The sequence below is a fragment of the Saccostrea echinata genome, unplaced genomic scaffold, assembly GCF_033153115.1.
Source record: "Saccostrea echinata isolate AGI-Se365-2 ecotype Australia unplaced genomic scaffold, CSIRO_AGI_Sech_v1 ptg000081l, whole genome shotgun sequence".
In the NCBI taxonomy this organism is placed as follows: Eukaryota; Metazoa; Mollusca; class Bivalvia; order Ostreida; family Ostreidae; genus Saccostrea; species Saccostrea echinata.
In genome coordinates, this window is record NW_026889830.1 from 2,376,541 (window position 1) to 2,404,529 (window position 27,989).

General features: G+C 33.4%; 2 protein-coding genes across 3 annotated transcripts; one reads left to right on the forward strand and one right to left on the reverse strand.

Moving 5' to 3' along the window:
* Positions 1–252: 252 nt before the first annotated feature.
* Positions 253–27,492, reverse strand: LOC133176728 (tRNA:m(4)X modification enzyme TRM13 homolog). The gene is given in 20 exon segments (XM_061311800.1): positions 253–457; positions 678–1,046; positions 1,163–1,274; positions 1,506–1,580; positions 1,718–1,796; positions 2,006–2,094; positions 2,444–2,522; positions 2,614–2,720; positions 4,581–4,650; positions 5,547–5,612; positions 5,807–5,873; positions 6,138–6,184; positions 20,317–20,390; positions 20,697–20,831; positions 22,149–22,218; positions 22,387–22,436; positions 23,113–23,191; positions 23,322–23,424; positions 23,616–23,727; positions 27,217–27,492. Coding segments are annotated over 20 exon segments (2,223 nt in total). The 5' UTR covers positions 27,482–27,492; the 3' UTR covers positions 253–282.
* LOC133176708 (UV excision repair protein RAD23 homolog B-like) lies at positions 8,483–18,992 on the forward strand. 2 transcript variants are annotated; one of them, XM_061311776.1, is made up of 9 exons: positions 8,483–8,643; positions 11,820–11,901; positions 12,020–12,105; positions 14,015–14,160; positions 14,519–14,750; positions 14,930–15,083; positions 15,195–15,325; positions 16,814–16,978; positions 18,234–18,992. In XM_061311776.1, the coding sequence occupies exons 1-9, from the start codon at positions 8,578–8,580 to the stop codon at positions 18,357–18,359; spliced, it is 1,188 nt and encodes a 395-aa protein (XP_061167760.1). In that variant the 5' UTR covers positions 8,483–8,577; the 3' UTR covers positions 18,360–18,992. The 2 variants fall into 2 exon arrangements, with proteins under 2 accessions (XP_061167760.1, XP_061167761.1); XM_061311777.1 differs by having other exon boundaries at positions 12,020–12,099.
* Positions 27,493–27,989: the final 497 nt, after the last annotated feature.

Below are 27,989 nucleotides of genomic sequence, written 5' to 3' on the forward strand. Positions count from 1 at the left end.
ATCTTTGGTTATGACTCATAACCCAAGATCATTGTGACAAGTTCAAGGTCACTGGCAAAAAATTGTAAAATTCATAACAGGTCTATAATGTTCTAGTAGAGAAACATCGACCAGAGGATGTCATTTTTTTTAACCAAGGTTGTTCTGGCAAGTTCAAGGTCACATAAGCACTTTAAAATTGCAGCAGAGGGTATTATATTGCGAGCTTGCTCACAGTACCTCAAGTTTGTATTACAAAGAAAAGTGTTGGTATGCATGATAAACTTTTTGTTAGATATCACTCTAAGATTTTGCAACAATGATAACATTTTCAGGTGTAAGCTTTTCTTCTATGTAAGTCTTGAGCTGACTTTGTAGACCACAGTTCCTCAAGTAATGTACTCGACCAATGTCAATTAGTCTCTTACACTTCCTGCCTACCTCTTCTCTCTGACTTGCTGACAACTGAAGGTCACTCCTTCACAGAAGAAAGAAAAACTGTCATAATTTTTAAGTTTGCATATGTTATTCATGTATTTGTGTAATATTTTTCATAAATATATGAAATCTTTTTGTTGAAAATTCTCATCTTGAAATTATTATCAAACCGTCCTTTTAAGTTTTGAACTAAAAAATAGCCACGTGTGATGTGATATATGACAAAAACAATTCAATTCATTTTGCCAGAGAAAATTTACCGGCAAAATGACTGCTCCCTGTCCTGATGTTCCTTAAAATCATTAGAATTGATTGATTGGTCAACAGTGGTGTTTTTATCTATCTTCTGTGAGGATGAATTCTGCCTATCAAAGACCTTATCAGAAGTGTTCTTGATTTCACTTTCGTATTTGTTGATGCTACAATTTCCTCTGTCAATTTCTCTGTACATTTCCTCCTTTGTTTTCCAGCCAGCCCATGTTGCAGCTGTCCAGCCACTAAGTTTACAAAGTAAGGTAAATTCTCGATGAGAAAGACCACAGTTCTTTATGAATTCTTTACCAACATATGACTCCCATGTACATCTGTGATGACAGCAAAGGGCTATGGTAACACCTGCTAGACAAGATCTGTCAAAAAAAGGTCAAAAATTGAAATAAGAAAAAATCACCTTCAGTCAGATTTCTACATGAGAATTTTCCTTATCAGGTACATGTACACTTCAATGTCACTTCAATTAACTTACTTTGGATGACTATCATAATTTTCTGACTTAAATTTCTTTTCTTCTGGTTGACTAGACCTTCCCTCAGATTTTTGTACTTCAAGAGTTCTTGTAACACAACGTAAGGCAAAGTCTACAGAAAATAAAGTGATGTTAAAACAAAAGCACATGTATGTGACAAGAACCATTCTTCATTGATCCTTCATATAAAAAGTTGAATCCTTGTATACATAAACTTTGAAATCTTTATCCTTAACTGTCACTTTGTCTTTTTAATGTTTATTTTTCATCAGTGTTATTTTACTTTGACAACCTCTTCAGCACTTGATATTAAAATCACATAAACCTGATCCTGGGTCTTTACCTGTTGCACCTCCACACAGATGTTTGCCAACTGCCACCACTGGTCTCTGATTGGCTGAAATACTCTCCACTTTCTCTATTCAAAAGTGTAGTCATGATACATACATGTAAGTTATATAAAATTGTTTATTATAAAAAGGTAATATTTTAAAGTCATAAACAAAAGCATTCATGTTCTTTGCAAAAATTATGCAATAATGATATAAATGTCACCCAGGTTTAAGTCGGCAATGTTTATGCGAAGGCGTTCAAACTTGGGTCCTGTATCTGGCCACTTGTGCTTGTTGTCTGCCTGGGAAAATGTGAATACTTCAATTTGTTTTTGTTTTTCCAAAACACACAGGAGTGTGGACTGATGATTGTATGTATTTTGTTATTATTGATTAAACTTTTATTACTTTGTTTGAAGAATGAGTATTACTTCATAATGCACTTTTGTGCCCTAGCTGCATTGCATTATGAGGTCAGAAATATGATACTACATGTATTAGCTTCACATACCTTGTATCTCACATGACCGTAATCAACCAAAACAAACCCTAGATCTGACTTGTCTGGTAAGGCTTGCTGTATCCAGTGGGATAAATTACCTGTAATTATTACTTATAATGTATGCTCTAACACAGTGCTACTGCTTCACAATATACAAGTTATATCTTAATATGAATTATTTTATCCAGTTCTTTATATTTTACCTAAATTCATGAATAGTATTTCTCTATGATAATGTCTCCACTACATTTGTTTCTGTGATATTTTCATCTTTGCCTTTAAATGATTAAATCTGGTCACTGAAATATATCAGCAAGTTTCTTTTCCATGAATTGATAAATGCTTGCAATCTGATTCATCCCTTTGCAATAACAATCCTAATGACACCTTTACATTATGGTGTGAATAAAATAAATCCTATTTATAACAAATAAAAGTGGAAGTTACCTTTACCAGCACCAAGCTCTACAAAACACAGGCCTTCATGTAACAAGTCCAGTCTTTGTAACTGTCCTACCAGAGAAGCCTGTTAATACAATATAAACAAAGTATTACTCATATAGCTGAGCCTAGTCATCTCATCTCAGAATTAATCTCACACTCAGTCTGGCTCAGACCTGTTGTTTTCTGTGGCGGATGGCAGGAATTCCATAAGATTCATTGCTCAGTTCCTCATCCAGACAATGATGGTTCAAGATTTCTTCATCAATACTGATTACATGCTCTGATTTAAACAGTATAAAACCAAAAATTTAGACAGAAAATCAGACAAATACCTTAAATTCAAGTAATCCTTGTAGTAATACAGGTACTTATTTCAAACTGTATATGTATCGGAATCAACAAATAAAATATTATACATTGTATATAAGAAGATTATTTTCATAATACTCGTTGGCAGAGAGTATGTCATGTGACATTCATCCTCTTGTGATATTGATGCGGATTATGACATCACACAACTCACCATTTCTATACTGTAATAAGCATTAACAGTTGTACCAAAACTCGCAAGTTTGGTTGCTATTACTTTCTGTGTTTTCGGTCAATATCACTTGACATGGGTCCTTGTAACCACATACATGTATCAAGCTACACTGAAGTCCTTAATATTGTATATTTATTATAAACAAGCAAGAGCTTCAGTGTTCTTGAATAAATACTGTAGATCACTAAATTTTCATGACACCTTAATTTCAAGAGAGCATTTTTAAAAAAAAAAAAAAAAAAGGAAAGCAATTTTTTTTCCAATTTCGTTTATTGCTCTCTATAATCTTTCAATTAAAGTAGAATTATATGTGAGAACAAAATTTTCATGAGCAGATGGTATTGCATATTACATGAAAATAAAGTTTGCACAGATAAAAAGTTATTAACAGTAGTGAAAAAAAACAAGAAGTCTGTGAGCCAATGCTCACTAATAATACCCCCGCTCTGATGTGAATACACAAGTTCAGTTATGGACAAACACAGTGATAATCAGGAAATTGACATCGGATTTGTAAAAACTGAATCCCAACATATGGCATGCCTAAACAAAGAAAAAATTTCAAGCATCTGCGATGAGTAGTTGCTGAGAAAACTACGACCAAAATTTATTATGTATGGTACGGACAGACGCACGGATAAACAGGAAGTTGACATCGGATTTGTTCCAAAAATGAATCCTATTATATGGCATGCCTAAACAAAGATTGTGTTAAAATTTCAAGCACCTATGATGAGTAGTTGCTGAGAAAACTGCGACCAAAATTTGTTATGTGTGGTACGGACAGACGCACGAATAAACAGGAAGTTGTCATCGGATTCGTACAAAAATGAATCCCGACATATGGCATGCCTAAACAAAGAGTGTGTTAAAATTTCAAGCACCTGTGATGAGTAGTTGCTGAGAAAACTGCGACCAAATTTTTTTATGTATGGTACGGACAAACGCACGGATAAACAGGAAGTTGACATCGAATTCATATAAAAATGAATCCCACCATATGGCATGCCTAAACAAAGAGTGTGTTAAAATTTCAAGCACCTGTGATGAGTAGTTGCTGAGAAAACTGCGACCAAAGTTTGTTACGGACAGACAGACAGACGGACAGACAGACAGACAGACACACAAGGGTAAAACAGTATACCCCCCTCTCCTTCGGAGCGGGGGTATAAATATTTTCAATTTAAACATATATTCAATCTATAACAAGAAATGTTTGAGAAGCATATGCACCCCAGTGTGGCAATATTAAAATGGGAACAGCTTCAATTTTATAATGTCTGTAATCATCTACTAGTCAGGGGCAAACATAATAAGTTTGCTCTTTATCAAACCTCAATATCATTAGGGGCAATTTACTTCTAAGAGGGTACCAGTGTACCACATTTGATGCCTGTAAAGCTAATGGTTCTTAAGATACTGAGCTGACAATATGTTCCTATATTTAGTACCTATTGTTTTTTACCCTTGACCTTTGATCTTATGACTACAAAATCAACAGAGGTCCAGAGGATTTTTTTTGTATATGTCTACAATATGTATTTCATATTCCATTTGATCTTGAATGGACGTCTCTCATTTCCAATAACTCCTTACCATCATAAAGCTTGTGAACCTTTTCGATCAAATCTTGCAGCTCTCTGGTTGAAAAATCCTTAAGTGGTATCTGAAAAACAAGAAAATCATCAGCAAGATACCTTTACAATGGTGATATGAAATAACCTGTCTGCATTTATTCACTCACCACTTAAGTCAGAGACTTGAAAGTGGTTATCTCTATAATGTGAGTTGTATGACATTATCTCTACCTTTGTCTCTATAATGTGAGTTGTTTGACATTATCTCTACCTTTGTCTCTATAATGTGAGTTGTTTGACATTATCTCTACCTTAGTCTCTATAATGTGAGTTATTTGACATTATCTCTACCTTAGTCTCTATAATGTGAGTTATTTGACATTATCTCTACCTTAGTCTCTATAATGTGAGTTATTTGACATTATCTCTACCTTAGTCTCTATAATGTGAGTTATTTGACATTACCTCTACCTTAGTCTCTATAATGTGAGTTGTTTGACATCTCTACCTTAGTCTCTATAATGTGAGTTATTTGACATTATCTCTACCTTAGTCTCTATAATGTGAGTTGTTTGACATTATCTCTACCTTAGTCTCTATAATGTGAGTTGTTTGACATTATCTCTACCTTAGTCTCTATAATGTGAGTTATTTGACATTATCTCTACCTTAGTCTCTATAATGTGAGTTGTTTGACATCTCTACCTTAGTCTCTATAATGTGAGTTATTTGACATTATCTCTACCTTAGTCTCTATAATGTGAGTTATTTGACATTATCTCTACCTTAGTCTCTATAATGTGAGTTGTTTGACATTATCTCTACCTTAGTCTCTATAATGTGAGTTGCTTGACATTATCTCTACCTTAGTCTCCATAATGTGAATTATTTGACATTATCTCTACCTTAGTCTCTATAATGTGAGTTGTTTGACATTATCTCTACCTTAGTCTCTATAATGTGAGTTGTTTGACGTTATCTCTACCTTTGTTTCTTTTGCTGTATCCTCTACTTCATCAGTATCTTTGTTGATGCCCTCTGTGTGATATGGCTACAAAAATAAATATCATTATTATTTGAATAATAGAGTGATCAAAGCTGTTAAACCACCTTGTTACCAACATGTATTAGTCAATAGTATATGTACCAGCAAATGCATTGAACTGATGACACAAAGCAAATTCAGTTACGGTAATAAACTATAGTTTATCCAAATTAGATCATAACAATAACAGCTCTTTATACCGGCAATTCTTTTTGTTGCTTCCTGCATTTCTTCAGATGTTTTTCCACACTGTCTTTATAGCAAGTACTGTTTAAAATAAATTTATTCTGTTACCTCAATTAAACCATTCATATCTAAGATTCAATCTGAAATGAGGATCAAAAGGAAACTTAAACTTGATCAAAAATAAAGTGCTTGTACAGCTTGAAATATGAACTTTTATAAATGTATTGACTGCGAAGAAAAATTAAATGCTGTTGATTTCACAATCCATGCATTACATGTTGTACCTGTTTAAATGTATATACCAGTAATTAAGATTTTCACATTTTTAACATGTAAATTTCTTACTGTTTTGGGTTTATTGGACAAGGAATTCTCTCCCTTCCTTGGTCTATCTGTCAGGGTAAAGTACACATATAATGACAATTCAATTGAACAAAAGTAATACCTTAGGAGAACAAATTTTCATGGGGATAAAATTTCATTGATTTGTAATCTAAAAAGGTTTTGTGGGTATTAAATTTCATTGTTTTGAAGATAATCTTATTCAGTATATAGTCACATAAAATTTTTGTGTGGGATTTACCAGTAATTTCGTTGACAATTATTATCAACAAAATAAATGAAATTTAATCCCCCAAAAATATATCTGCTTTTACAGTAAATCATACTACCGGTATTCTAATAAATCATATATTTTCCCAGTATATTGTACAAAATATAACGGTAAAATGGTTTACTTCAGAGAGAGTGAAATAATTACTATCCCCAGTATTGTAAGTATAACAATTTCAGTTCACAAATAACCCTTCAACTATATAGTCAATTATACGAACAGAGTTTATTATCAAACACACTAACTGTAAATTCCTTATTATAGTACTTAATATAGTACTTAGTACTTAATATCATGAAATAACTCCTAAATGTCAAATCATGAGAAAATGAATATGCAATTGGACTGTTAGTCTAAAGTTTATACATGCATTCTAGCGATATAAAAACATGTGAGTAACTTTATTTCATGACCAGTGCTTCTTGCAAAATTATGTGATGATAAATTCCTTGCCTTTATAAAGGGCACTAGAGCATGTGACATGTTTATTTCAAACTTAGATATCTATTTAAATGATAGGAAACCTGAAAGTAAAATAAGGTACTAAATTTGAGAAATTTATAGATTTACTCATTTTTCTGAATTTTTTAAAGAATTTTAAGATTTCCTACAGAATACAGCTAGAGCACAGGTAGCAAATCTATTGTTTAATGCAGCTGGTATATAATACATCTTTTATAAATGTATTGAAATCTAAGACAGGCTTTGAAACAACTTATTTTTATCCAGGAGTCATTTTGAATGATTCACTAGAAACTTATAAAGTCAATTCTGACTGTTAAATAAGGGGGGGAGAGCTGATAATTTGCACAATTTGTTTTCGATTGAACTAAATTCTGATTTCCATCAGGTATTACTGTTTGTCTGACTTTACTATGGACTGGTCCTTAAATCTTCCATATGCCATGTACATGTTTATAATACATATCTTGAAGTTTTTTTTCTCTGTCCCATGGAGTTTGAGATAATGAGGTTTGACTGTACATTGTATTTTCTTAAAAAGTCATACCATGTAGTGGTATGTAATAATCTCTGGCAAAATATGTTGACTTGAATTTTGATTGATTAAAAATCTGTTTCTAAAATAACATCAGAAAAATATCACAATGTTTTTATGGAAAATAAAACAAACAAATTTTATTTATTAACTGCAATATTTGAGCAATTTGGTATTGAATTTTTAATGCCACTAACTTTTCAATTCTGTTCTCTGTCAGAGATTAGTACATACCACTTCATGATGTGAAACTGATTTTCCAGTCAGCAAGCAGAGTTTTGACGCTTTTTAAAGAGATTAAAGAAAATAAAGACAAGCATGCCATATATGGTTGTGTAGATTATCGTAGAAGAGAATGGTAACAAACACCATACAAACAATTTGCCAGTAAATTTTCTCTGAAAGTGTAACTAACACAACTGCGATTCTGATGAAGGGCGTATTCCATGTCATTTCCATTGTATTTCGGATTTAGATACTCTGTGTTATTATTATACCATGGATTAAAAATTTTATAACAGAAACAAGTGCCTTTGATTTCAATTTCCCAGTTTACTTGCACGTATAATCGCTAATAATTATACTCAATCGAAAATTTTCAAAGTAGTGAAACAAATCAAAACAATCTGGGAAATAGAAATATTTATGCAGTTATAGTGATTAGCTAGGGTTTGTCCCGAACTTTCAAGTTTCATGACTTAGCCAGCTGTTAGCTTAGTTATAGGTAATTAAATATCACCCCTAGAAGTCCAGCGTGCTCTGGACAATATTTTCCACTGCCAGTAGGCCTAAATCTACAATAACGCTTCTTTTTCTGCAGAAAAAAGGCACATTGGCTTTCATCTGCTTGTTTTTCTTGAGAATCCATAGCCAGATGGAAAATCGACAAAATGAAAGTGAAAGTAAAAGCTTTAGCTGCGGAACCAAAAAAGGAAAAACCCAGACAAACTTAAACAGAATTTTTTTTATATCAATCGGTGATATCATATAAATATCATATATGAACATGAAAATTACTGATGCTGATAAATAATATTTTACACCATTTTATAACTTATTAATTTACTGCGGAGCTTTATTCATGGCGGATCGTGAAGTTGGCAATTTGAAAGTTGGGTGACGCATAGGCGTTTGAAGTGTTTGAATAGAACAATATACACATTTAAGACTGAAAAATGTTTGTTACATTAAAGACTCTTCAGCAACAGACCTTCAAAGTTGAAATTGAACCCGAAGACACGGTATGTCTATAAAACACGTGCATGACGACTATCTAGGATTTTAGTATTTTTTTTCTAATGAACAATTTATAAACAATAGCATCGCCTCTGAGATAAAGTATGATATTGTATATTTATGTTGTACAACACACTCTGTTATGGCGCGTAGAAGGTTTGTGGTATAAAACACGTATAAGGTTCAATAGAATGTAAACTGACGTGACTAACACCAACAAGCAGTAATTGTTGGCTATCACGCCTTTCTTTGTTTATTTTTCTAAAACTTTTTCATTGTATCAGTACATTGTCTGTGTAAGAATCAAAATGCTTGAAATGCTTTGATATATTTCTTCAATAAGAGGCCTTTAGTAGGTCCGGAACATTCTCTTGATAGCTATAAAACTTTATTTTTTTCTTCAAAATAGCTTGATAAAGCTATTTATTTACAGGTTTTTTTTATTCTTTACAAATACATTTTTTTTTACAAGAAATAGACACGAAATTGCAATATATGTGCACTAGTTAGAATAATCTAACTGTGTCTCAGGACAGGCCCTCACCACAGTTAGAATGCCTCCCATATACCCGTAATGTGGCAGAAAATTGCAGAATCGCTCTGAAATGATTTTAGAGAAAATTAATGAAGTTCCATTGAAAATAACAGTCAAATTAATCATAACAAACCTTTCTGAAACTGTAAATACCTTTCATCTAAAAATTTAATCCATATAATGGAAGAATTCAACACTTTTTCACCAATGTTTTTTACTCGTTTCAAATTTATACACCATGTTGACATTCAGAACTCTCGGGATTTTTCATAGTAAATGCACTGAGTTAGAGTTATCTCCCGTACTTTCTTTGCTACATTGACAATACACGGAACGCATTCTATCGTTAAACCAGGTCCGTAGGGCATTTAGTATTTTAACAATAGAACATTCTATCTATATGTACACCACTTTTACTGAACATATTTGGATAATAACATTTATTGAATTCTCTCTTTACATGTAAATAAACTGTAAAATTATTTTTCGATGCCCATTGTGTATACAGATTGTACTATGGGTTCATTGCCATGATGCCCTGGAAATTTCCACTTTCATCAATGATAAAAGAAGGGAATTATTCAATATGCACTATTTACTGATAAATTTATCACCACAACTTACTCATAGTCTTTCCATAAATACATTTTACTTTTTTCAAATGTTAACCATTATTTCCGTGCCCATTCACATCAAAGAATTTTTTGATATTCGTGGAATGATTAATAAATAACATTGTTTCGATGCTATGACACTTTCATGAATAGCAAAATAAATCGTTCTAAGTAAATAATTAGTGTTTTTCCTACTCCAACCTGAAAAAAATAGGGTAGGTAGCCATAGGGAAAACATTTAATTTTAACATTTTACTGTTTACTTAACTTTGACAATAAACACTATTTCAGAGAAACAGAGTTCATGTCTTTTTCCCCAAAAGGCAGCATACAATTGGCAAGAACATTGTCATTTTTCATGGGGAAATCACTAGGGCTGTATCAATATATCGATATGTATCAATATTCAAGAATATATTTGTATCAAAAAAGTGATTTCTAATACGTAGCGGACAAGTAGTTAAGGTCTTCCAGGTTTCCAACTGAAGACCTTCTACTGATTCTGTTGTTTCTTTTCCACTATTATTATTTTTTTTTTTTTCTTACCGATTTTGTGCAGACGATTTCTCGAGAACGCCTTGATAGATTTTCACGAAACTTTCAGCAATGATGGCAAATTATCTGAACTTTATGCGTTTTTTTTTTATTTTGTTGTCATCACTTCCAGTCGCGAGATATGGCCAATTTTCAATTTTTAAAATGGCATTTTGTCCGCGAGTGTTCTCAAAAACTGTTAAAAATTGAGACTGAAACTTTCAGGGATGATAGATTGTGACTTGTAGATTTGAGAAACCTGTATAGCTTTTGTTGCCGTGACGTCCGTTGTCCACCGGAAGTAGTTTAAAAATATGCAAATTTTTATTTTTTTCTTATTGAAATGTTTTTAATAGAGGCAAATATACTGTTTCGAGTCATATTATTTCCACCGGAAGTTATTTCTTCCGAACCGGAAGTAGTCGAAAAAATGCTCATTTTTCCTCGAAACTTTGAGGGATGATTCCTCCACACTCAGTGAAGAGTTAAAAGTCATTTTGACTTCTTCCGGTCATGCGGGAAGTGAATAAAAAAGACTGGAAGTTGTTTGAAATTGATAGATTTCACTTTTTTATGAGTTGCTAAACAATTCTGAAGAAAAGATATGAATATTTTTTTTACATTTAAAGTTGTTTTACTTTCTTTTATCAATCAAAATTTCCCAATCAAGATTTTGTCAGAAATCTAACGGAAGACCTACTCGTTGCTCGCAACGAGATCTCATCTAGTTTTTCTTATAATTCTGTGAAAAAGTTGGAAATTTCAGTCACCCGAATTTGTATTTAACTGTTTTGAATTTAAATTGATATAATCGTTGAGAAGGTAGCACATCTTAGATAATTATTACAGAATACATAGACACCTTTACATATAATTTATTCATCTAAGCCTCAACAGAACAGTTGCTATCCAACAAGTGTTCGACTCATTGTTCTTTTAAGGTTTGATGAGAAAGGCTATCCCCCTCACAGTCAGTGGGTAGGTTATAAATAATGTACTATTTAAATGATAATTGAGCAATATTTAACTTTTCTTTGTTCACACATAAGTTCTGCTGCTGCCAACAGTAAAAACAGTAATTGCCATGTTTTATGCTTTTGATTTATTTCAGTTTATGTGACAGAAAAATGTCGTACAAATTGTGTATAGAGGGCAATGACAATTTATTTGGCATAATTTTAATCTTTGGAAGAAAATGTTAACAATTGTCTCATTTATTGACATATGCTCTCTATTTGTTGATGAATGACTTGTTTTAGAATATGCATTGTCATCCTGCTGATCAACTAACAATTAGGATAAAAAATATTTCTAATCAATAATGATTAATAAGAAATTATGTGAAAACATGAAATTTGAAAACATGAAGTAGTATTTGTAGTGTTTTGTCCAAAAGACAAAAAGTATATATTTTCCCTTATGTTGAGCCCTGGTCTTGTATTATTTCAGTTTTGGTTCTGATACAATAAGTTTAATGAAAAAAAAAATCTTCTTGCAGGTTAAAAGTTTAAAAGAAAAAATAGAAAATGAAAAAGGAAAAGATAATTTCCCAGCTGGGGGACAGAAGCTTATATATGCAGGTGATATATGTAGTTTCATTTTAGGTATTCCAAACTTCAATATTGTGTCATTTTTTTTCTTTTTCATACTGATTATGTGTTTCTTCAGGAATTTTAAAATGATTGTGTCATTTTGTAGGAAAAATCCTTGATGATGATAAAAAAGTTAGTGAATACAAGATTGAAGAAAAAAACTTTGTTGTTGTCATGGTAACAAAGGTATGGGTTTTTTTTTAATTCAAGTTAATTACGTACCAGGTATTTTACCAGTGTTGGTGAATGGTGTATTTAAGTATTTTATGTTAAAACGTCAAATAAATAAAAATAGAAAATACATGTAGACTTTAAAAATTTCTTCGGCATCTCAACATGGAAAAGTTGTATTAGAATAGGAATGCTATGTTTCATTCTGTTATCCAATAGATTCAGGAAGTTCTTCTGGTCTTTGTTTAAATTCGTCTGTATAGTAGACATGTATACAAATACTGATATTTCTATATAAATAGATTTAGTCAATTGTTACACATGATTATAATAAATATAACATGATAAGGAAATAAAGTCTTGGTTATCATTATATTGAACCACATTGATTTCAGTGATTTCCCTGTAGATATATAAACCATCATTATGTTAGAAATAAATTTAAAAGCAGTGCTTAAAATCACTACCCATATTATCACAGTCATTCTGCAGAATTTGCTGTCATTTAATTTTATATAGTCTAGTGTATTTTACACTTGTGTGACTCTCATATAAAGATACCTAAAGATAAAGAAAAAAAATATTAAACTTGTGAGAAGCATTTATTGTAATTTGCCCTTCTTTAAACTAAATTTAAGTTAAATTTATGATGGGAAATGTCTTGCATTTGTCTGTTTGGCACATGTATGCAATTCAACTAACTAAGCTTTGTATTATTTGGAAATTCCATTTTGATACATGTAGTCCTTTTTTGCCCCCATAATTGAAGATTTGTGGGGCATATAGTTTTTGCCCTGTCCATCCATGTGTCTGCAAAAACTTTAACCTTGCCCATAAGTTTTCACTGGTTGGAGCTAAGGCTTTTATATTTCACATGTGTGTTCCTTGTGACAAAATCTTTCTTTGGGTTCCAACATATTTAACCTCTTGATCTGACCTTGGAGTTTGCACCACTTTTGCAAAATATGACCAAACTTTAACCTTGACCATAACTTATATACAGTTGATGCTAAGGCTTTCATATATTACATGTTGTATTCTTTGTGAGAAGACCTTCCCTTGGGTATAAATATTTTTGACTTTTTGACCTTGACCTTGGAGTTTGACCCACTTTTGAAAAACTTAAACCTTGGCCATAACATTTGAACAGTTGGTGCTAGGGCTTTCATATTTCTCATGTGTATTTCTTGTGACAAGACCTTCCCTTGGGTACCAACAATTTTGACTTTTTGTCCTTGATCTTAAAGTTTGATCTGCTTTTGATAAACTTTATTATTAGCCTTACTTTTGAAAGGTTGGTGCCAGGGCTTTCATATTTCACAGGTATATTCCTTAAGACAAGACCTTTCTTTGGGTACCATCTTTTTTCATCCCTTGACCTTGGAGTTTGACTTGCAAGTGAGAAACTTGCACCTTTGCCATAAGCTGCTATGCAGGGGCATCAATGTTTCACAAACACATCTTGTTCTAATAGTCCTTTAGAAGTGCTGTAACTTCTTGCAGGATAAGAATTGTTGGGATTTGATTTCCTCCAAATATGAATACTTAACTGATGTCTGATCCTGCTCTAAAACACATAACTATTAAGATGCACCTTTCAGTATTACATTGTATTGCTAGCTAGTCATCTAGGCAAAAAAATTCTGATGATCCTAGCCAAAAATTTAGATTTCTGCAGTGTTGTTTTGATAAAGAAATTATGAAAAAAATGAAATCCATGGGTTTTCAATTTTTAATGTGACCCATCATAGATTTTGTCACAAGCCTTGATACGTAAACATGACAGCACACCAGAAAACATTGAGAAATCTGAAGATTTGAGCTATCAAGACTGAAATTCATGTTCACTTTCAGCTTTGAACTGTCCACTCACTTTTTAAAATGTATCAGTATACAAAATTTAATGACTGGGTGATAATGTCTTTGATAGCCAAAACCAGCAGCAGCCAAGCCAGCAGAGCCTAGCCCCGCCCCTGCTGCTACAGCTCCTCCCCCCGCGGCTCCAGCCCCTGCTGCAACAGAAGCCCCAAAACCTGCAGAGGAGAAGAAAGAAGAGAAAAAAGAAACTACACAAAGGTATGCAGGATTTATTGATAGGACTGCTCTCAGGTTGTGTTTTGGGACATTTACAGAATCAAATGATCTTTTGTCAGATGTGGATGCTGATTTTTTTCCTCACTTCATGAATATTAACAGCACATTATTTAGCATATCAAAAAGGTCAAAATTTGCTGTTTACCAGTATATAAATTTGATTAGTGTATGCATTCTTTTTAAAAAAGCTGATTTAATGAATTCCTAAAATTCCTGAAACAGATATGAAATGTTAATGTCTCATAAAAGGCACATAATATGATGGGAAATTCCAGATTTATTTCTTTATTGCATATTGGACTAAAACTTTATGTCAAAGAAATGTTAATTTGGTTATTAGTGAGACAAAAACAGAAACTCCCTCTACCACAAGTACATCAACAGCTTCAACAGAGACCCAGAGTAGTTCAGCCCCTGGACCAGTGACGGCAGAAAGCATGCTGGTCACTGGTCAGGAGTATGAAAACATGGTAATGGAGATTATGTCCATGGGCTTTGAAAGAGATCAGGTAGTCCGAGCACTACGTGCCAGCTTTAACAACCCAAACAGAGCAGTGGAATATCTCTTTCAGGTAGAAGATTTTATAAAATGAAGTGTTAGATTACTGTATGTTTTTCTAGCCCATTTAAAATAAAATCTTTGATTGTATCTCATCAATAAGAATACATATATTTTAAAGTTTGTGTTGCTTACCGCTAATTACTTTCTCTGGTATTTTATATAAACACTGACATATGTCTGTCTTTAAAGGGGATTCCTGAGACTTCAGAACAAGAAGCCCCTGCCAGTGCTCCAGCAGCACCTGTAGCCCCAGCACCAGAACAGACTGCACAACAGACTCCCCCATCCTCAAACCCTCCAGGAAGTGGGTCATTAACAATGCCACCAGCAGGACAGACGGGAGGTTTGTACAAATGTCCAATGCTCAGAAGCTCAATAGAAACTTAAAGTTGATTTTTCAAGTAATCGATTAGATTCACAATGTACGTAAATAAGAACTTGTTTATTTCTACAGGAGAAGATCCCTTATCATTTTTAAGAACTCAACCACAGTTTCAGAGAATGAGACAGCTGATACAAGATAATCCCCAATTCTTACCAGAACTTCTTAGACAAATAGGACAGTCCAATCCTCCCTTATTACAGGTAAAATACCCTTAACACAGTCTGCTTGTTTCTCGATAAAAGTGAATATGGTCATGGCTGACAATTCTGGGCTGTATGTGGGGTAAAAATTGATATTTATGCCCCCCTTTGAAGAAGGGGGAGCATATTGCTTTGCTGCTGTCTGTCGGTCCATCAAGTTTCCGTTCATTTTCTTTGCAGAGTTGCACTTACTGAAATGAAATTTGGTATACAGATTTATTATAAGAATATCTAGGTCAAGTTCTGTTTTGGGTATGATCGAGCAATTTTTGACAGAGTTATGCCCATTGAACTTAAAAAATTCCAATTACTTCAATTTCTTCACAGAGGTTGCACATACTGAAATAAAATTTGGTATACTGATTTATTAGGTCACCTGAGTCACTCAGGTGACCTATTGCTATCTCCTTTTGTCCGTCGTCGTGCGTAAACTTTTCACATTTTCTACTTCTTCTCAAGAACCACTGGGCCAATTTCAACCAAACTTTCCACAAAGTATCCTTGGGTAATGGTGATTCAAGTTTGTTAAAATAAAGGGCCAAACTTTTTTTCAAGGGGAGATAACTAAGAATTACTCGGTAGTGAAAAATTAATGGCATCTTTTAAAAATCTTCTCAAGAACCACTGGGCCAAGAAAGATGAGGCTTATATGGAAAAATCCTCAGATAGTGTAGATTCAAGTTTGTTTAAATCATGATCCCCGGGGGTAGGGTGGGGCCACAATTGACAATCAAAGTTTTACATAGGAAAACATAGGAAAAGTCTTTAAAAATCTTCTTCTCCAGAACCACTGTGCCAAGAAAGATGAAACTTATGTGCAAACATCCTCAGGTAGTGAAGATTCAAGTTTGTTCAAATCATGACCCCCTGGGGTATGGCAGGGCCACAATGAATGATCAAAATTTTACATGGGAATACATTGGAAAAATCTTCTCCTCCAGAACCACTTGGCCAAGAAAGATGAAACTTATGTGGAAACATCTTCAGGTAGTGTAGATTCAAATTTGTTTTCAAAGATCATTTAAAAATTTTCTCAAAAACAACAAAACCATGATAATTTTGGTTGTAGCGTGTCATTTGATTGGATAAAAAATTTAATTTATATTGTATAACCTGGGTTTGTTTTAGCAGCTTTCAATTTATACTCTTTGGATCCTCTATGGATTGTTGTTTTATACTCTGGTGACCGTTAAGGCCCTTGGGCCTCTTCACATAAAAATAGCTAGGTCAAGTTCTGTTTTGGGTACGATCGAGTAATTTTTGGCAGAGTTCTGTCCCTTGGACAAAAAATTCCAATTATTTGGGGGGGGGGGGGGGGGGGGGGGGGCAGTAGTGTTTCACAAACATCTAATACTCTGCACAAAGGTACATGTACTACAAGCAGATTTTGAAAAGATCAGATAAATAGCAGATAAACAGAGAAGTGAAAAGAAGGTTTATACTTAATGAGGTAGCAATGTCTTTGAGTGTTATTCTTATTTCTTACAGATGATAAGTCAAAATCAGGAGCGGTTCATCCAGATGTTGAATGAACCCATGGAAGGGGGTGAGGTTTCAGATCAGGCACAGGGGGGTGGCCTCCCTCCTGGTGGCGCCCCTCCAGGAAGTGGTTACATTCAAGTTACACCATCCGAAAAAGAGGCTATAGAAAGGGTAATTTTATCAATTACTAACATACGCAGCACAGTTAAGGTGCCAAATGGAAATATCGGTGAAATTTTAAGATAGAATATACATTCTTTACAAGGATGGACATTTCTTTTTAGGACTTAACTATTATCGGACAAATGCAATGTGGTTGAAAACTAAATGTTGAGGACGATTAGATTTCTTATTAAGACTTGTCACGTGATTTTAGCAAATATACCTGAAGTATTGAGGTCATCTATAAATTCTAATATTGCAAGGGCATAACCAAGTTAAAAATCTACATTTAACATATAATTATTTGCAGCACTCTTTGTAGTTTGTGAAAAGTGCTGCGAACCTATATAGATTCTACTATCTAATTGCTAAAATTACATTTGTTAGACTGTATGTTGAATATTGTGCTGGTCAAGTACATTAAATAAAGATATAATTAATTCATTTGCATGATTTCAACAGGTTCGCAGCACTTTTCAAATATCTTCATACTTCTTGAGTTTATGTTTAAAAGTCTGTCATAATTCATTGAGGGTATGCCCTTGCAATATATTGATTTATTACGACCCCTCTATTACCATTCAATGAATCTGCATACAAATATACGACAGTATCACTTGTCTAGGGAATGTACGGGAAGTATACGAAAAAAATCATAAAACAGACATCGCATCCAAGTTAATGGCCTCTTATATATCTACAATTTATATTTTATTTAATTACAAAATACATTTTTCATTGTATAAATATAACTTGATCCACCTTTCACTGCATACAAACTGCGTCAAATTTTCTGATATGATGTCACATTGACAAGTTCATTGAGATTAGTGAATTGTCTATATATTGCTGTGTGGGATTTAACCAACGACAATAATGCATGCACTAGTTAGTATTGATGTAGTTTAAAGCTATTCATAAGTATAAAATAACAAATTTCATTTTGTGGTAATTTGGAGAACTTATATTTTTGTGTGATGTCATAGTAAGCATTTCCCGTATAAATTAGGCCCCGCCTCCTTACTGCAGCCTTAACTGTGCTGCGTAGAAAATATGTACCTGCTTGTGTAAAATAAGTGTATCATGCCACTGCCTCCCAGTATTCCGTCTTGAGGGGTTTCATTTTATTCGTGCAGTTAAAAAAAAAATCTATAAGCATATAACTTTGAATGGTGATTTATTGTATAAATAAAAACTTTACAGATGTAAAACATGATTGTGGAATGTAGATGCTAACTTGGACTATCTTCCTTTTCTTTTTCAGCTTAAAGCATTAGGATTTTCAGAAGGAATGTGCATACAGGCCTATTTTGCATGTGAAAAGAACGAAGATTTAGCGGCAAATTTTCTTTTATCTCAGAATTTTGATGATGATGATCAGCAGAGTTGATAAGTTTATAGAAAACTGAAATATGAATTGAAAACCCCGAGTTTGCAAGAATGACCTACAAACATGATCATTCAATGTTTTATCTTTATATGACCTAATTTCTCGATGGTTTTCAAAACTGACTTTTAAAATGTAGTTAATGTGAAAATATACAGTATATTCTATATTCAGTTGTGATTTAATCATAATTGTATAACTAATCTGCTCCAAGAGATATTGATATTCAAAAGTAACGAACAAATAATTTGTAGTGAATCATGTTTGTAAAACCTGCAAGGTGTATTTTCTTTACAAAGGCCTTATTGTTCCACGTTTTAAGTAAAAACTTGGTTTGCTAAATATTGTTCACTTGGCAGTGTACTGTAGTAATGAAGTGGAACCATTTTCACTGTTGGATGCATTAGAAATACAATTTTTTCTAAAACAACAGAGTTGGGTCTTTTCATTAAATATTCTTGTACGGGTTGTTTTTCTTTCATTCTTTTTTCAGAGTAAAACCTGTGTACAGCTATTCACATTTTCCTTATTAGAAGTCAGTTGCAATGATCTTAAATACTTTTGAAAGCTGAGTAGCTTTGTTATTACCAGCTATAATGTTTATGTATGTGAATTATTATTAAATGGATAAAACAGTATCATGTTCGTCTTATTTATATTCGTCTTTTATTAGTTGCAGAGCACAAGTACATGCCTTGAAGAATGATTCAACACCGAAAGCTAGTTTTGCTGATATACCGTATCGTGGAAACATTAGCAGGGTGATAACTTTGGCTTATTTTAGCTGTTTGGAAGTAACCTGCTAAAATTTTAATTGCTAAAGCACCCTTGAGTATTCCTACTGAATAAAAAGATAAAAAATTGATCAGTCTGTTATTAAACACCTATATTAATTACCTATCTGAAGTTGTATGTAAACCGGTATTCAAAAATACTGAAGACTCATCTTCACTTAGCAACCTGAGGCACTACTTTAAGCTTTGCCAAATTATGTCACTAGTTTGCAACTTCAAGAAACACTGTGTCTGCCAAAAACATTCCACCTTTATTTTGTACCTTTGAGCAAGCAAAAAGCCAAATTTTACAGCCACTACAGAAACCTGCTATAAAGTATGTTCCCAAGCCAATTATTTCATCTCTGTTTATATCTGCATTCTGTATGATGTTTAGAGTAAGTGACATTGCGTATTGTCTTGGTTAATAAAAAATATTTTTTCACCTTGCAAACTTTCATGTTGGATCTTAGTACACCTGCACTAACAGCTTGAATTTGAACAAATACTGTGGAATCATGGTTTATTGGGGACCAATGTTCATAGGTCTTCCTCACACATGAATTTACAGCTTCATGATTGATTGTCATGGTTATATGAATCTTTTCTATAAACTAGTCACCACCTCCAAAATTACATCCCATTATTAAAAGAAATATAAATCAAGAACTGAATTGATATGCATGCAAAAGGTCCCTGTTGACTTTAAAAGTCATTTTGGAGCCAAGCTGATATATTTGTGCGCATGCAGGGTCCACAATTTTGAATTTTAAGTGAGCATTTAGTGTTGAGTCACTGATGGATAATAAAAAGAACAAGTATGAAACCTAAACCACTAGCTTTTGTTCCCAAGAAAATCACCCAGATTAACACAGCATACTGATCATTGAAAAGGACCTTTTATAATTGATAGATACAAATTTAATTAATGTTGCCAAAAATTTCATCCGGAAGGTGAGGTGTCTGGATCATGGCATCCAGATTAACGAGTCTCCACTGTACTGACAAACCAATTGATACTGATGTACAGAAGTTACAATAATGTCTTTATTTCAATAAATTTGTAAGATATGTTGTACTTGTAAAAAATACTTTGCATATGAAAATGTACAAAAAATAACAAAATAAGATATATTTTTATTCTGTTTAATGACCCATGTAGGTTTATCAAATAGTTTATAAAAAACGGTTAATATATTTTTATTTCATTAAAGTTGTATTCCATAATCTTTCAGCCACTTCAACCCCTCCACTGTGTTTCCTGTAAAACAATACATTCCTGTATCAAATGTGTAATAAATATCTTATCTTCATTAATGAAGAGAGTCAAATGAATTAGAGACCATGAACTCCATGGTGCCATATTGAGCCAAGTTGCTGAGACTGAAGTTCTCACAATCAGCTTTAGATAATACAAATCTAAGTACTTTCCAAAGCAAACATACACAGTACCAATTAAAGTGTCTATCATTTTGCATTTGATGTAAAAACTCTGTGAGTGTATTATTACCTAAGTACAATGTATTTAAAAGTTATGTTTTTTTTTTTAATGCTCCTTTCCACTTACCTCTGGGTTTGTATTCAAGTCCTATATATCCATCATATTTTAACTTCTGTAGTAATTCAAACACATAGGGATAATTGATTTCTCCATGCTTATCTGGCTCTCCCCTATCTGGAACTTGAGCAATCTGTATATGACCTGAAGTAACAATGGTTCATCTTGAAGTTGAATTTAATAACTACAGGAATAGACCAAAGTAACACTTGGTCAAACTTAAAAAGATTTACAATATGAATACACATTTACATTTTTTAACGTCTTCATGTAGACAAGTACCATACATAAGAATTTCCACTTTCCTTAAGTTACCGCACAGGGATCAGAGGGAGAGACTGTACAAGAGGGAGTAACTTTCATAATGCTATCTTTAATTAATACAGTAACAATATATATGTGCAAGTGAATATTTAAGTGAAACTTTCCTTCTTGCAATTTTACTGTATAATCTACACATAAATTTCCATATCTATAGCAAAAGGTTTACATTGTCAAAAGAAGAGGATCTTTATATGCATAGCATATAAAATACTTTCTACTGATGGATTGGACTTGAACTTTCAAGTGTTGCTGACAAAAAGAGGTGACAACAAAGTAACATTTTGATAGAAGAAACCATTAAGTGTACCAAATAAACAAGGTGAAAAACCAAATTTTCCAATGCAAACACTTGCTCTTTACAAAATAAACAGCAATCATAACCTTTTGATGGTTTGACATAGCCATCTATGAAATCAAAATTTGTAACACTATACGTATAAGTCTGAAACCATTTTGCAATGCACAATGGAAAGATTTCTTATTTTTTTCTAAGTTCAAGAAGGACAACTGTCAAAAATCATCGGACCATGGCCAAATTCGAATTTGACCTGTATTTTCTGGTAAAATACCTGCACATGCAATTTGAACCTTATACATACATCCCTACAAAAGTTAGAGAGCAGAAACTGAAAAATTCTTATTTTTTTCTAAGTTCAAGAGGGATAACTCTGTCAAAAATCATCAGACCATGACCAAATTCGAATTTGACCTGTATTTTCTGGTAATCTTAACCTTATACATACATCCCAACAAAAGTCAGAGAGGAAAAACTTAAAATTTCTTATTTTTTTCTAAGTTCAAGAGGGACAACTGTCAAAAATCATTGGACCATGACCAAATTCGATCTTGACCTGCATATTCCTATGACATATCCATATGTCAAATTTGAGTTGAATGTGTGCAACTGTTCCATTCACCCAAGGATGCTTTGTGCCAAGTTTGATTGAAATTAGCCCAGTGGTTCTGAAGAAGAAGTCAATGTAAAAAGTTAACAGATAGACAGTGGTTCTGAAGAAGAAGTCAATGTAAAAAGTTAACAGATAGACAGATTTACGGACTGATGGATGAAATTGAATGGAAAACTGATCAGAAAAGCTCATGAGCCTTCAGCTCAGGTGAGCTAAAAGTACAGCTTACCAACATATGGCATATATTTTTCTAAGGTTTTAGTTAAGTTCCCTTCCATTATCTGCACATGAAAGAAATCCTGAAAAATAAAAAAAAATTGTAAGTACTAACTAGTATATTTCTACAACTTTATTCAAAATTTGACTTTCAAATTGTGGCTGGTATCATTACATGACAGCTTACATTTTGTCTGTTTTTGATATAAGTCTATTATAAATATGTCAATAAATATCATTTTACAACTTACAAACTGTAATTTCAAATTGGGTCTGTTGATTTTCTTGATTATTTCAACAGCTGCAAATAAAGAGAGAAATAAATCCATTTAGATCAATAGAGAGGCCCTTGACATTATAAACTTTTTTATCATAAAATTATATACCCCTTCCTAGAGTAAATTTGTGTTAAAAAAAACATAACGTGTAATGCCTGTGTCATATACCGATGATGCCTAACAAACAGAAAAAAGAAGTGTACTAATGGACTACCCCCTTATGAACTTACAAAAGGGCATACATATTTGAAAACAACTTTATAAAGTAGGTCAAACTCTAAGGTCAAGAGGTCAAATATATTGGTATCAAAAGAAATGTCTTGTCACAAGAAATACACATGTGAAATATAAAAGCCCTAGCACCAACTGTTCAAAAGAACATAGGCAAGGTTAAAGTTTTTGTGGACAAACAGACAGACAGACCAAAAACTATATGCCCCAAATCTTTTGATTACAGGAGCATAAAAATTCCATTGAAATTTTTTCAAAAGTTTAATTTTCCTAAAGTCCGATTTCAGTGAAACTTCTCACACAAAGAGACTAAACCAAGGATCATACTTCTATTTTAAATCATTGTTTTTGCCATGCTTTCAACTCCAAGTGCAAAAATGCACTTTTTTCTTCCTTTGTTGTAAGTACAAACCAGTAGAGTTATAAACTTATCAGAGACTTCTGCTTTAAGACATTACATGTACATACCCTTGTTAATATCTGTAAGGAAGTATCTGGGTGCTGTAATTCTACTGTTCAGAGGTTCTATTAAACAGGTTATTCCCTCCTGTAATTAAATATGTCAGGTAAATACTCAGAAATGTATCGATATATTCATTTCAAATTTTCAATACATTGTAAGGAAGGTGTTTTGTATGAACAAGAGAACGAGAGGGATTTTTTTTTTTGTAACTTACTGGTTCAAACCTCTTTGCTGCCAGTGTTATATTCTTTATAAAAGTTTTCTCCATTTCAGTTTCATCAAAATTGTTTGGTTTCATGCCCGCCATAACATGAATTCTGTGGAGTAAAGTTTAAATAAATGGATTATACAAGTTAAATTTGTCATGATTTATCAAAATTGTATTTTATAGATATTTACTGAAAATGATGTCTGTGTGACAAATTGTAATGAATTTTCATTCATCCGACATCATGGTCAATGGGAAAGAATACTGCTATGCTAAGACTTCTTATCCAAACTTGTATACCTTTTACATTTCAGTGCCTTTGCATATTCAATAGTCAAGTCTAGTTTGCTTTCAAATTCTTCCTCTCTGTCTGGAAGAGCAGCTATTCCAATATCACCTTTACTTAAATCACCTGAATAAAAAAGAAAAAGATGATAATGATCTTATAGATATCTATATCTCATGATTCAAAACTGTGCAACTTTAGTAGAAATGATTTTCTTTTGAATATATTTCTACATATTTACATTTACTAATATTAAGACAATGAAAAGTAATAATTAAAGTATCACTTTTAAATTTTTATCAGGATACAGATACAAGTTGGTTTGCATCTATCATAAAGCCCTTTCAGCTTTACGAGATTGATCATGTGACCAACCCATATTTATATCGCAATATATGTTGAAAAGTGAAAGAAATGTATTTCACATGTTTAAAAGTGATAGATAGATATTTCACTCGAATCATTCATATTCTGTATTGCTATCCATTTTCATCCATTGTTATGCATTGTTAGTCAGTCATAAACTTTTAAATACTCTCAGCTTATCTATAAAACAGGTCTGTCAATTTCAACTATTTCCTCCAGAAATGGATCCATGGTAGTTACTATGTGGTGATCTAGAGACAGACTCGCTCCCAGTGCAGTTTAGATTATTTTAACTACAAGCCGTCCACCAAAATTGTGGAATTCATGTCCCAAGTCTGAGACCACAATATAGGGCTTTAGAAGTTATTTAGAAGTTATATTGTGATGATACCATCTTTGATCATGGACATTAATTAAGCAAGCAAAATGTATGCATTGACAGTGAGCCTAGTTAGAATAATCTGTGTCTCAGGAAAAGCCCTCACCACAGTTAGAATATGTCCTATATAGGTGCAATTAAGCAAAATGGAGTACATCCACTCCAACACAATTTCAGAGAATTCAAAAGAAATTGCACTGAAAATTATCACCAATCATAAGAAACCTTTCTGAGATTGCGTATGCCTTTAACACCCCCCCCCCCCCCCCCCAATCCAAATATAAAGAAAACAAAAAAATCAACACATTTCTCTATGTTTTTTTAGCTCACCTGAGCCAAAGGCCCAAGTCAGTTTTTTTCTGATAGAACATTGTCTGGCATCTATCTATCGTCTGTGAACTATTCACATTTTCAAGTTCTCCAGAACAACTCAGTCAATTTCAACCAAACTTGCCATGAAGTATCCATGCGTAAAAGGGATTTAGATTTGCTCATATGAAGAGCCACACCCTTTTTCAAGGGGAGATCATTCAGAAGTAGGGAAAAGTTGGTAACTTTATTTAAAAATCTTCTCAAGCATTTTGCCAGAAAAGACAAAACTTACATGAATGCCTCTTTATGCAGTGTAGAATCTAATTTCTTTATTTTTAGTATGATGGGATCAAAATTTAAAACAGGTATATATAGGAATACACCTTTTAAAGTCTTCTCATGAACAGGCGGGTCATTAGTGATATTTATATACAAGCTTCCTCAGGTTGTGCAGATTCAAGTTTGTTCAAATCATGGTCTCCATGGGAAAAAAGTATTAAAAACATTCTTCTCAAGAACAGTCTGGCCATGATAAGTGATCATATTATGCAACCATTTTCTGGTAGTACATATTCATATTTTTTGAAATCATTGCCCCCAGGATGGGGCCACAATAAGGAATCAAAGTTTTACAGAGGAATATAAAGGAAAAAAAAATTAAAAATCTTCTCAACAGCAAAACCATGATAAATGATACTGATATACAAGCAATCTTCGGTAGTGCAGATTCAAGTTTGTTCAAATCATGGCCCCAGAGGGTAGGATGGACAACAATATGATGTTAGGAATGGATTCATAATAAGGTTTACTAATTGCTGATTTTCAGAAACTTATGGGGGCTTCACCCCTAAACCCCTCACAGAACACTGTCCTTGACCTGCTTGGGACCTTGGCAGTACCGAAATTCTTTGCCATTTTATGGCAACCTCTCTATTACAAAATCCTGGATCCGCGCTAGATCATATATATGTGTAGGAAAATAGTGGGCAAAAAACTCAAGGAAAGCAGGGCCAAAGTGAGTGAGCCCATTATGAAATTGTGAAGTTTATTTTCCCCAGGGCCCACCCCAAGAGTGGGTTCAGCTGATCATACATCGAAAATGTATCTCTTTTCATTTTATACTTCTGTCAAACCATCAGACTTCAGTGAATGCCTATGAACCATCAGACTTTGGTGCATCAAACTTTCAGGTTTAGCGTGGACCACTGGACTTCGCCGTTACCATCATTCTTTGGAGTCCAAACTAAATTTTTGGAGTTTGACATATGTAAAATGTATCTTTGCCATTACCATCAGACTTTTTGGAGTCTGACATATGTAACATGTATCTCTGCTGTTACCATCAGACTTTGGAGTCCCAACAAACTTTTTGGAGTCTGATATATGCAATATGTATCAGGTCCAGTCCAGAGACTATATCTACCTAAGAAGCTATTAATAACTACCTAGGTATTTAAACTTACTTGAAGTAGCTACTTCTACCTACTTTTACCTGTGTTTGAAAATAAAATTAGATAATAATTAATGCACATCTTTAAAACAGGTCAAACTTGTTGTTTATCATCTTGTGCACTTGCACAGCAAAATTCAGGATGTTAATTTGAAAACTTTATGAGAGTGGAGAATGGAGAGGAAATGCATGAAAATCATCCCAAAAACATTTGAAGTTTTAAAATTGATACAGATTTGTAAGACATTTTTGACTTAGTTTTGACCCTTAGCTACCAGAAAATGAAACTGGATGCAGTTTTGATGCAAATTTGATATGTTAGTGTGGCGGTCAGACGGGTTCGACCGCCGGTGGCCAGATAGCTCAGTTGGTACAGCACCTGACTGGAGATTCAGGGGGCCCGGTTCGAATCCCGGTCTGGTCCGCTGCATTTTTCTCCTCTCCCATTACATTTGGTGCCGTGCCATGCCCTGGAAGTGACAGGTGAAAGACCTGCCAGGGAAGAGCCTGGGTTGGTGTCTTCGGGGGCCGAAGACCTTTAAGGAGGGAGGAATGTGGCGGTCAGACGGGTTCGACCGCCGGTGGCCAGATAGCTCAGTTGATAGAGCACCTGACTGGAGATTCAGGGGGCCCGGGTTCGAATCCCGGTCTGGTCTGCTGCATTTTTCTCCTCTCCCGTTACATTAGAAAGTAAACATTTTTTGGCCAAAATTCTTTTCCTATATTGTGGAGTACCTGCAGATGACATGTTCATTTTATACTTATATAATAGTGTTGTACTTTGCATGCACTATGCCAAAATAGTAGTCAGGGTTTGACACACGATGCACTAGCTGGATTTTTTATTTATTCATCGACAGTGTGACTGTATTAAGAAATTTAGTACTCATCATATTGCCCCGTTCCAGCATTTGGCCACGAGCAGCAAATAAAGCAAAAATTAGCTAAAAATAGCTACTTGGAATAGGTTTAAATACCTAGGTAGTTATAAGTAGCTACGTAGGTAGAAATAGTTTAGACTGGACCTTAGTCATGCAGTGTTAGTATCTATTCTTGGAAGAGCACTATGTACTTTGAGATTTTGAGCTCAAACGTATCTATATATTACCAGGCCATGCATTAATCAAAACTTGCTCGAGACCCGATTTTTCTTTGGCATTCTTAACAGATTCCAATGGTTCCAAGTAGGGAAAGGCACTCTCCACATATTTAAATCCTGCGGTTTTTGCAGCATCATATCTCTCAACCATGGATGGCAACTCGCAGAACATGCAAGCAATATTTGCTGAAAACTTTAGCGACATGTTGTCAGAGCTGAAATGTCGCGTGCACACACTATAAAGTTTTCTCAGAAGGGTGGATTTTGCAACCATTTGTTTGCTTACAAGAAAGGTCAAGCTAATAGCCGATTTAAATGGAAAGAGAATATTTTGAGGTTTAGAGAAAAACATGCAATTTTGCAGCATGTTTATTTAGATTTAGAGTATGAATATCACTTAATGGATGTGTTTAGAAATAATTGTATAAATATTTTTGAAACGTTAATAGAAAATGACATTATTGTTCTTATTGAACTGAAAGAGCAAATGACATATTCTGTCCAGTTATATGCAGATTTATATGTATATATTTTCTTTTAAATTTATTTTGATATTAGTCCAACTAATATTCATTACATTGATTTTACTTTTAAGTGACTACACACTTTTATATGTCTACTAATCATTTCCTTTTTTTAGTCACAGTATATATGGATATTAATGCGCAAGATACTTACATTTCGTCTTAATGATCAGAACTTAATTTCTTGATATCAGAGCATTTTTTCTTCAATATTTTGATAACTATTTAATTTTAATAACTTTTAAATGATTCAAATCA

Excerpts from the sequence above, each read along its gene's own strand:
- LOC133176708 (XM_061311776.1), top strand. The coding sequence starts at position 8,578 with ATGTTTGTTACATTAAAGACTCTTCAGCAACAGACCTTCAAAGTTGAA. Across the intron at positions 11,902-12,019 it reads ACAGAAGCTTATATATGCAG|GAAAAATCCTTGATGATGAT; the intron begins GTGATATATGTA and ends GTCATTTTGTAG. Across the intron at positions 15,326-16,813 it reads CCAATCCTCCCTTATTACAG|ATGATAAGTCAAAATCAGGA; the intron begins GTAAAATACCCT and ends TATTTCTTACAG.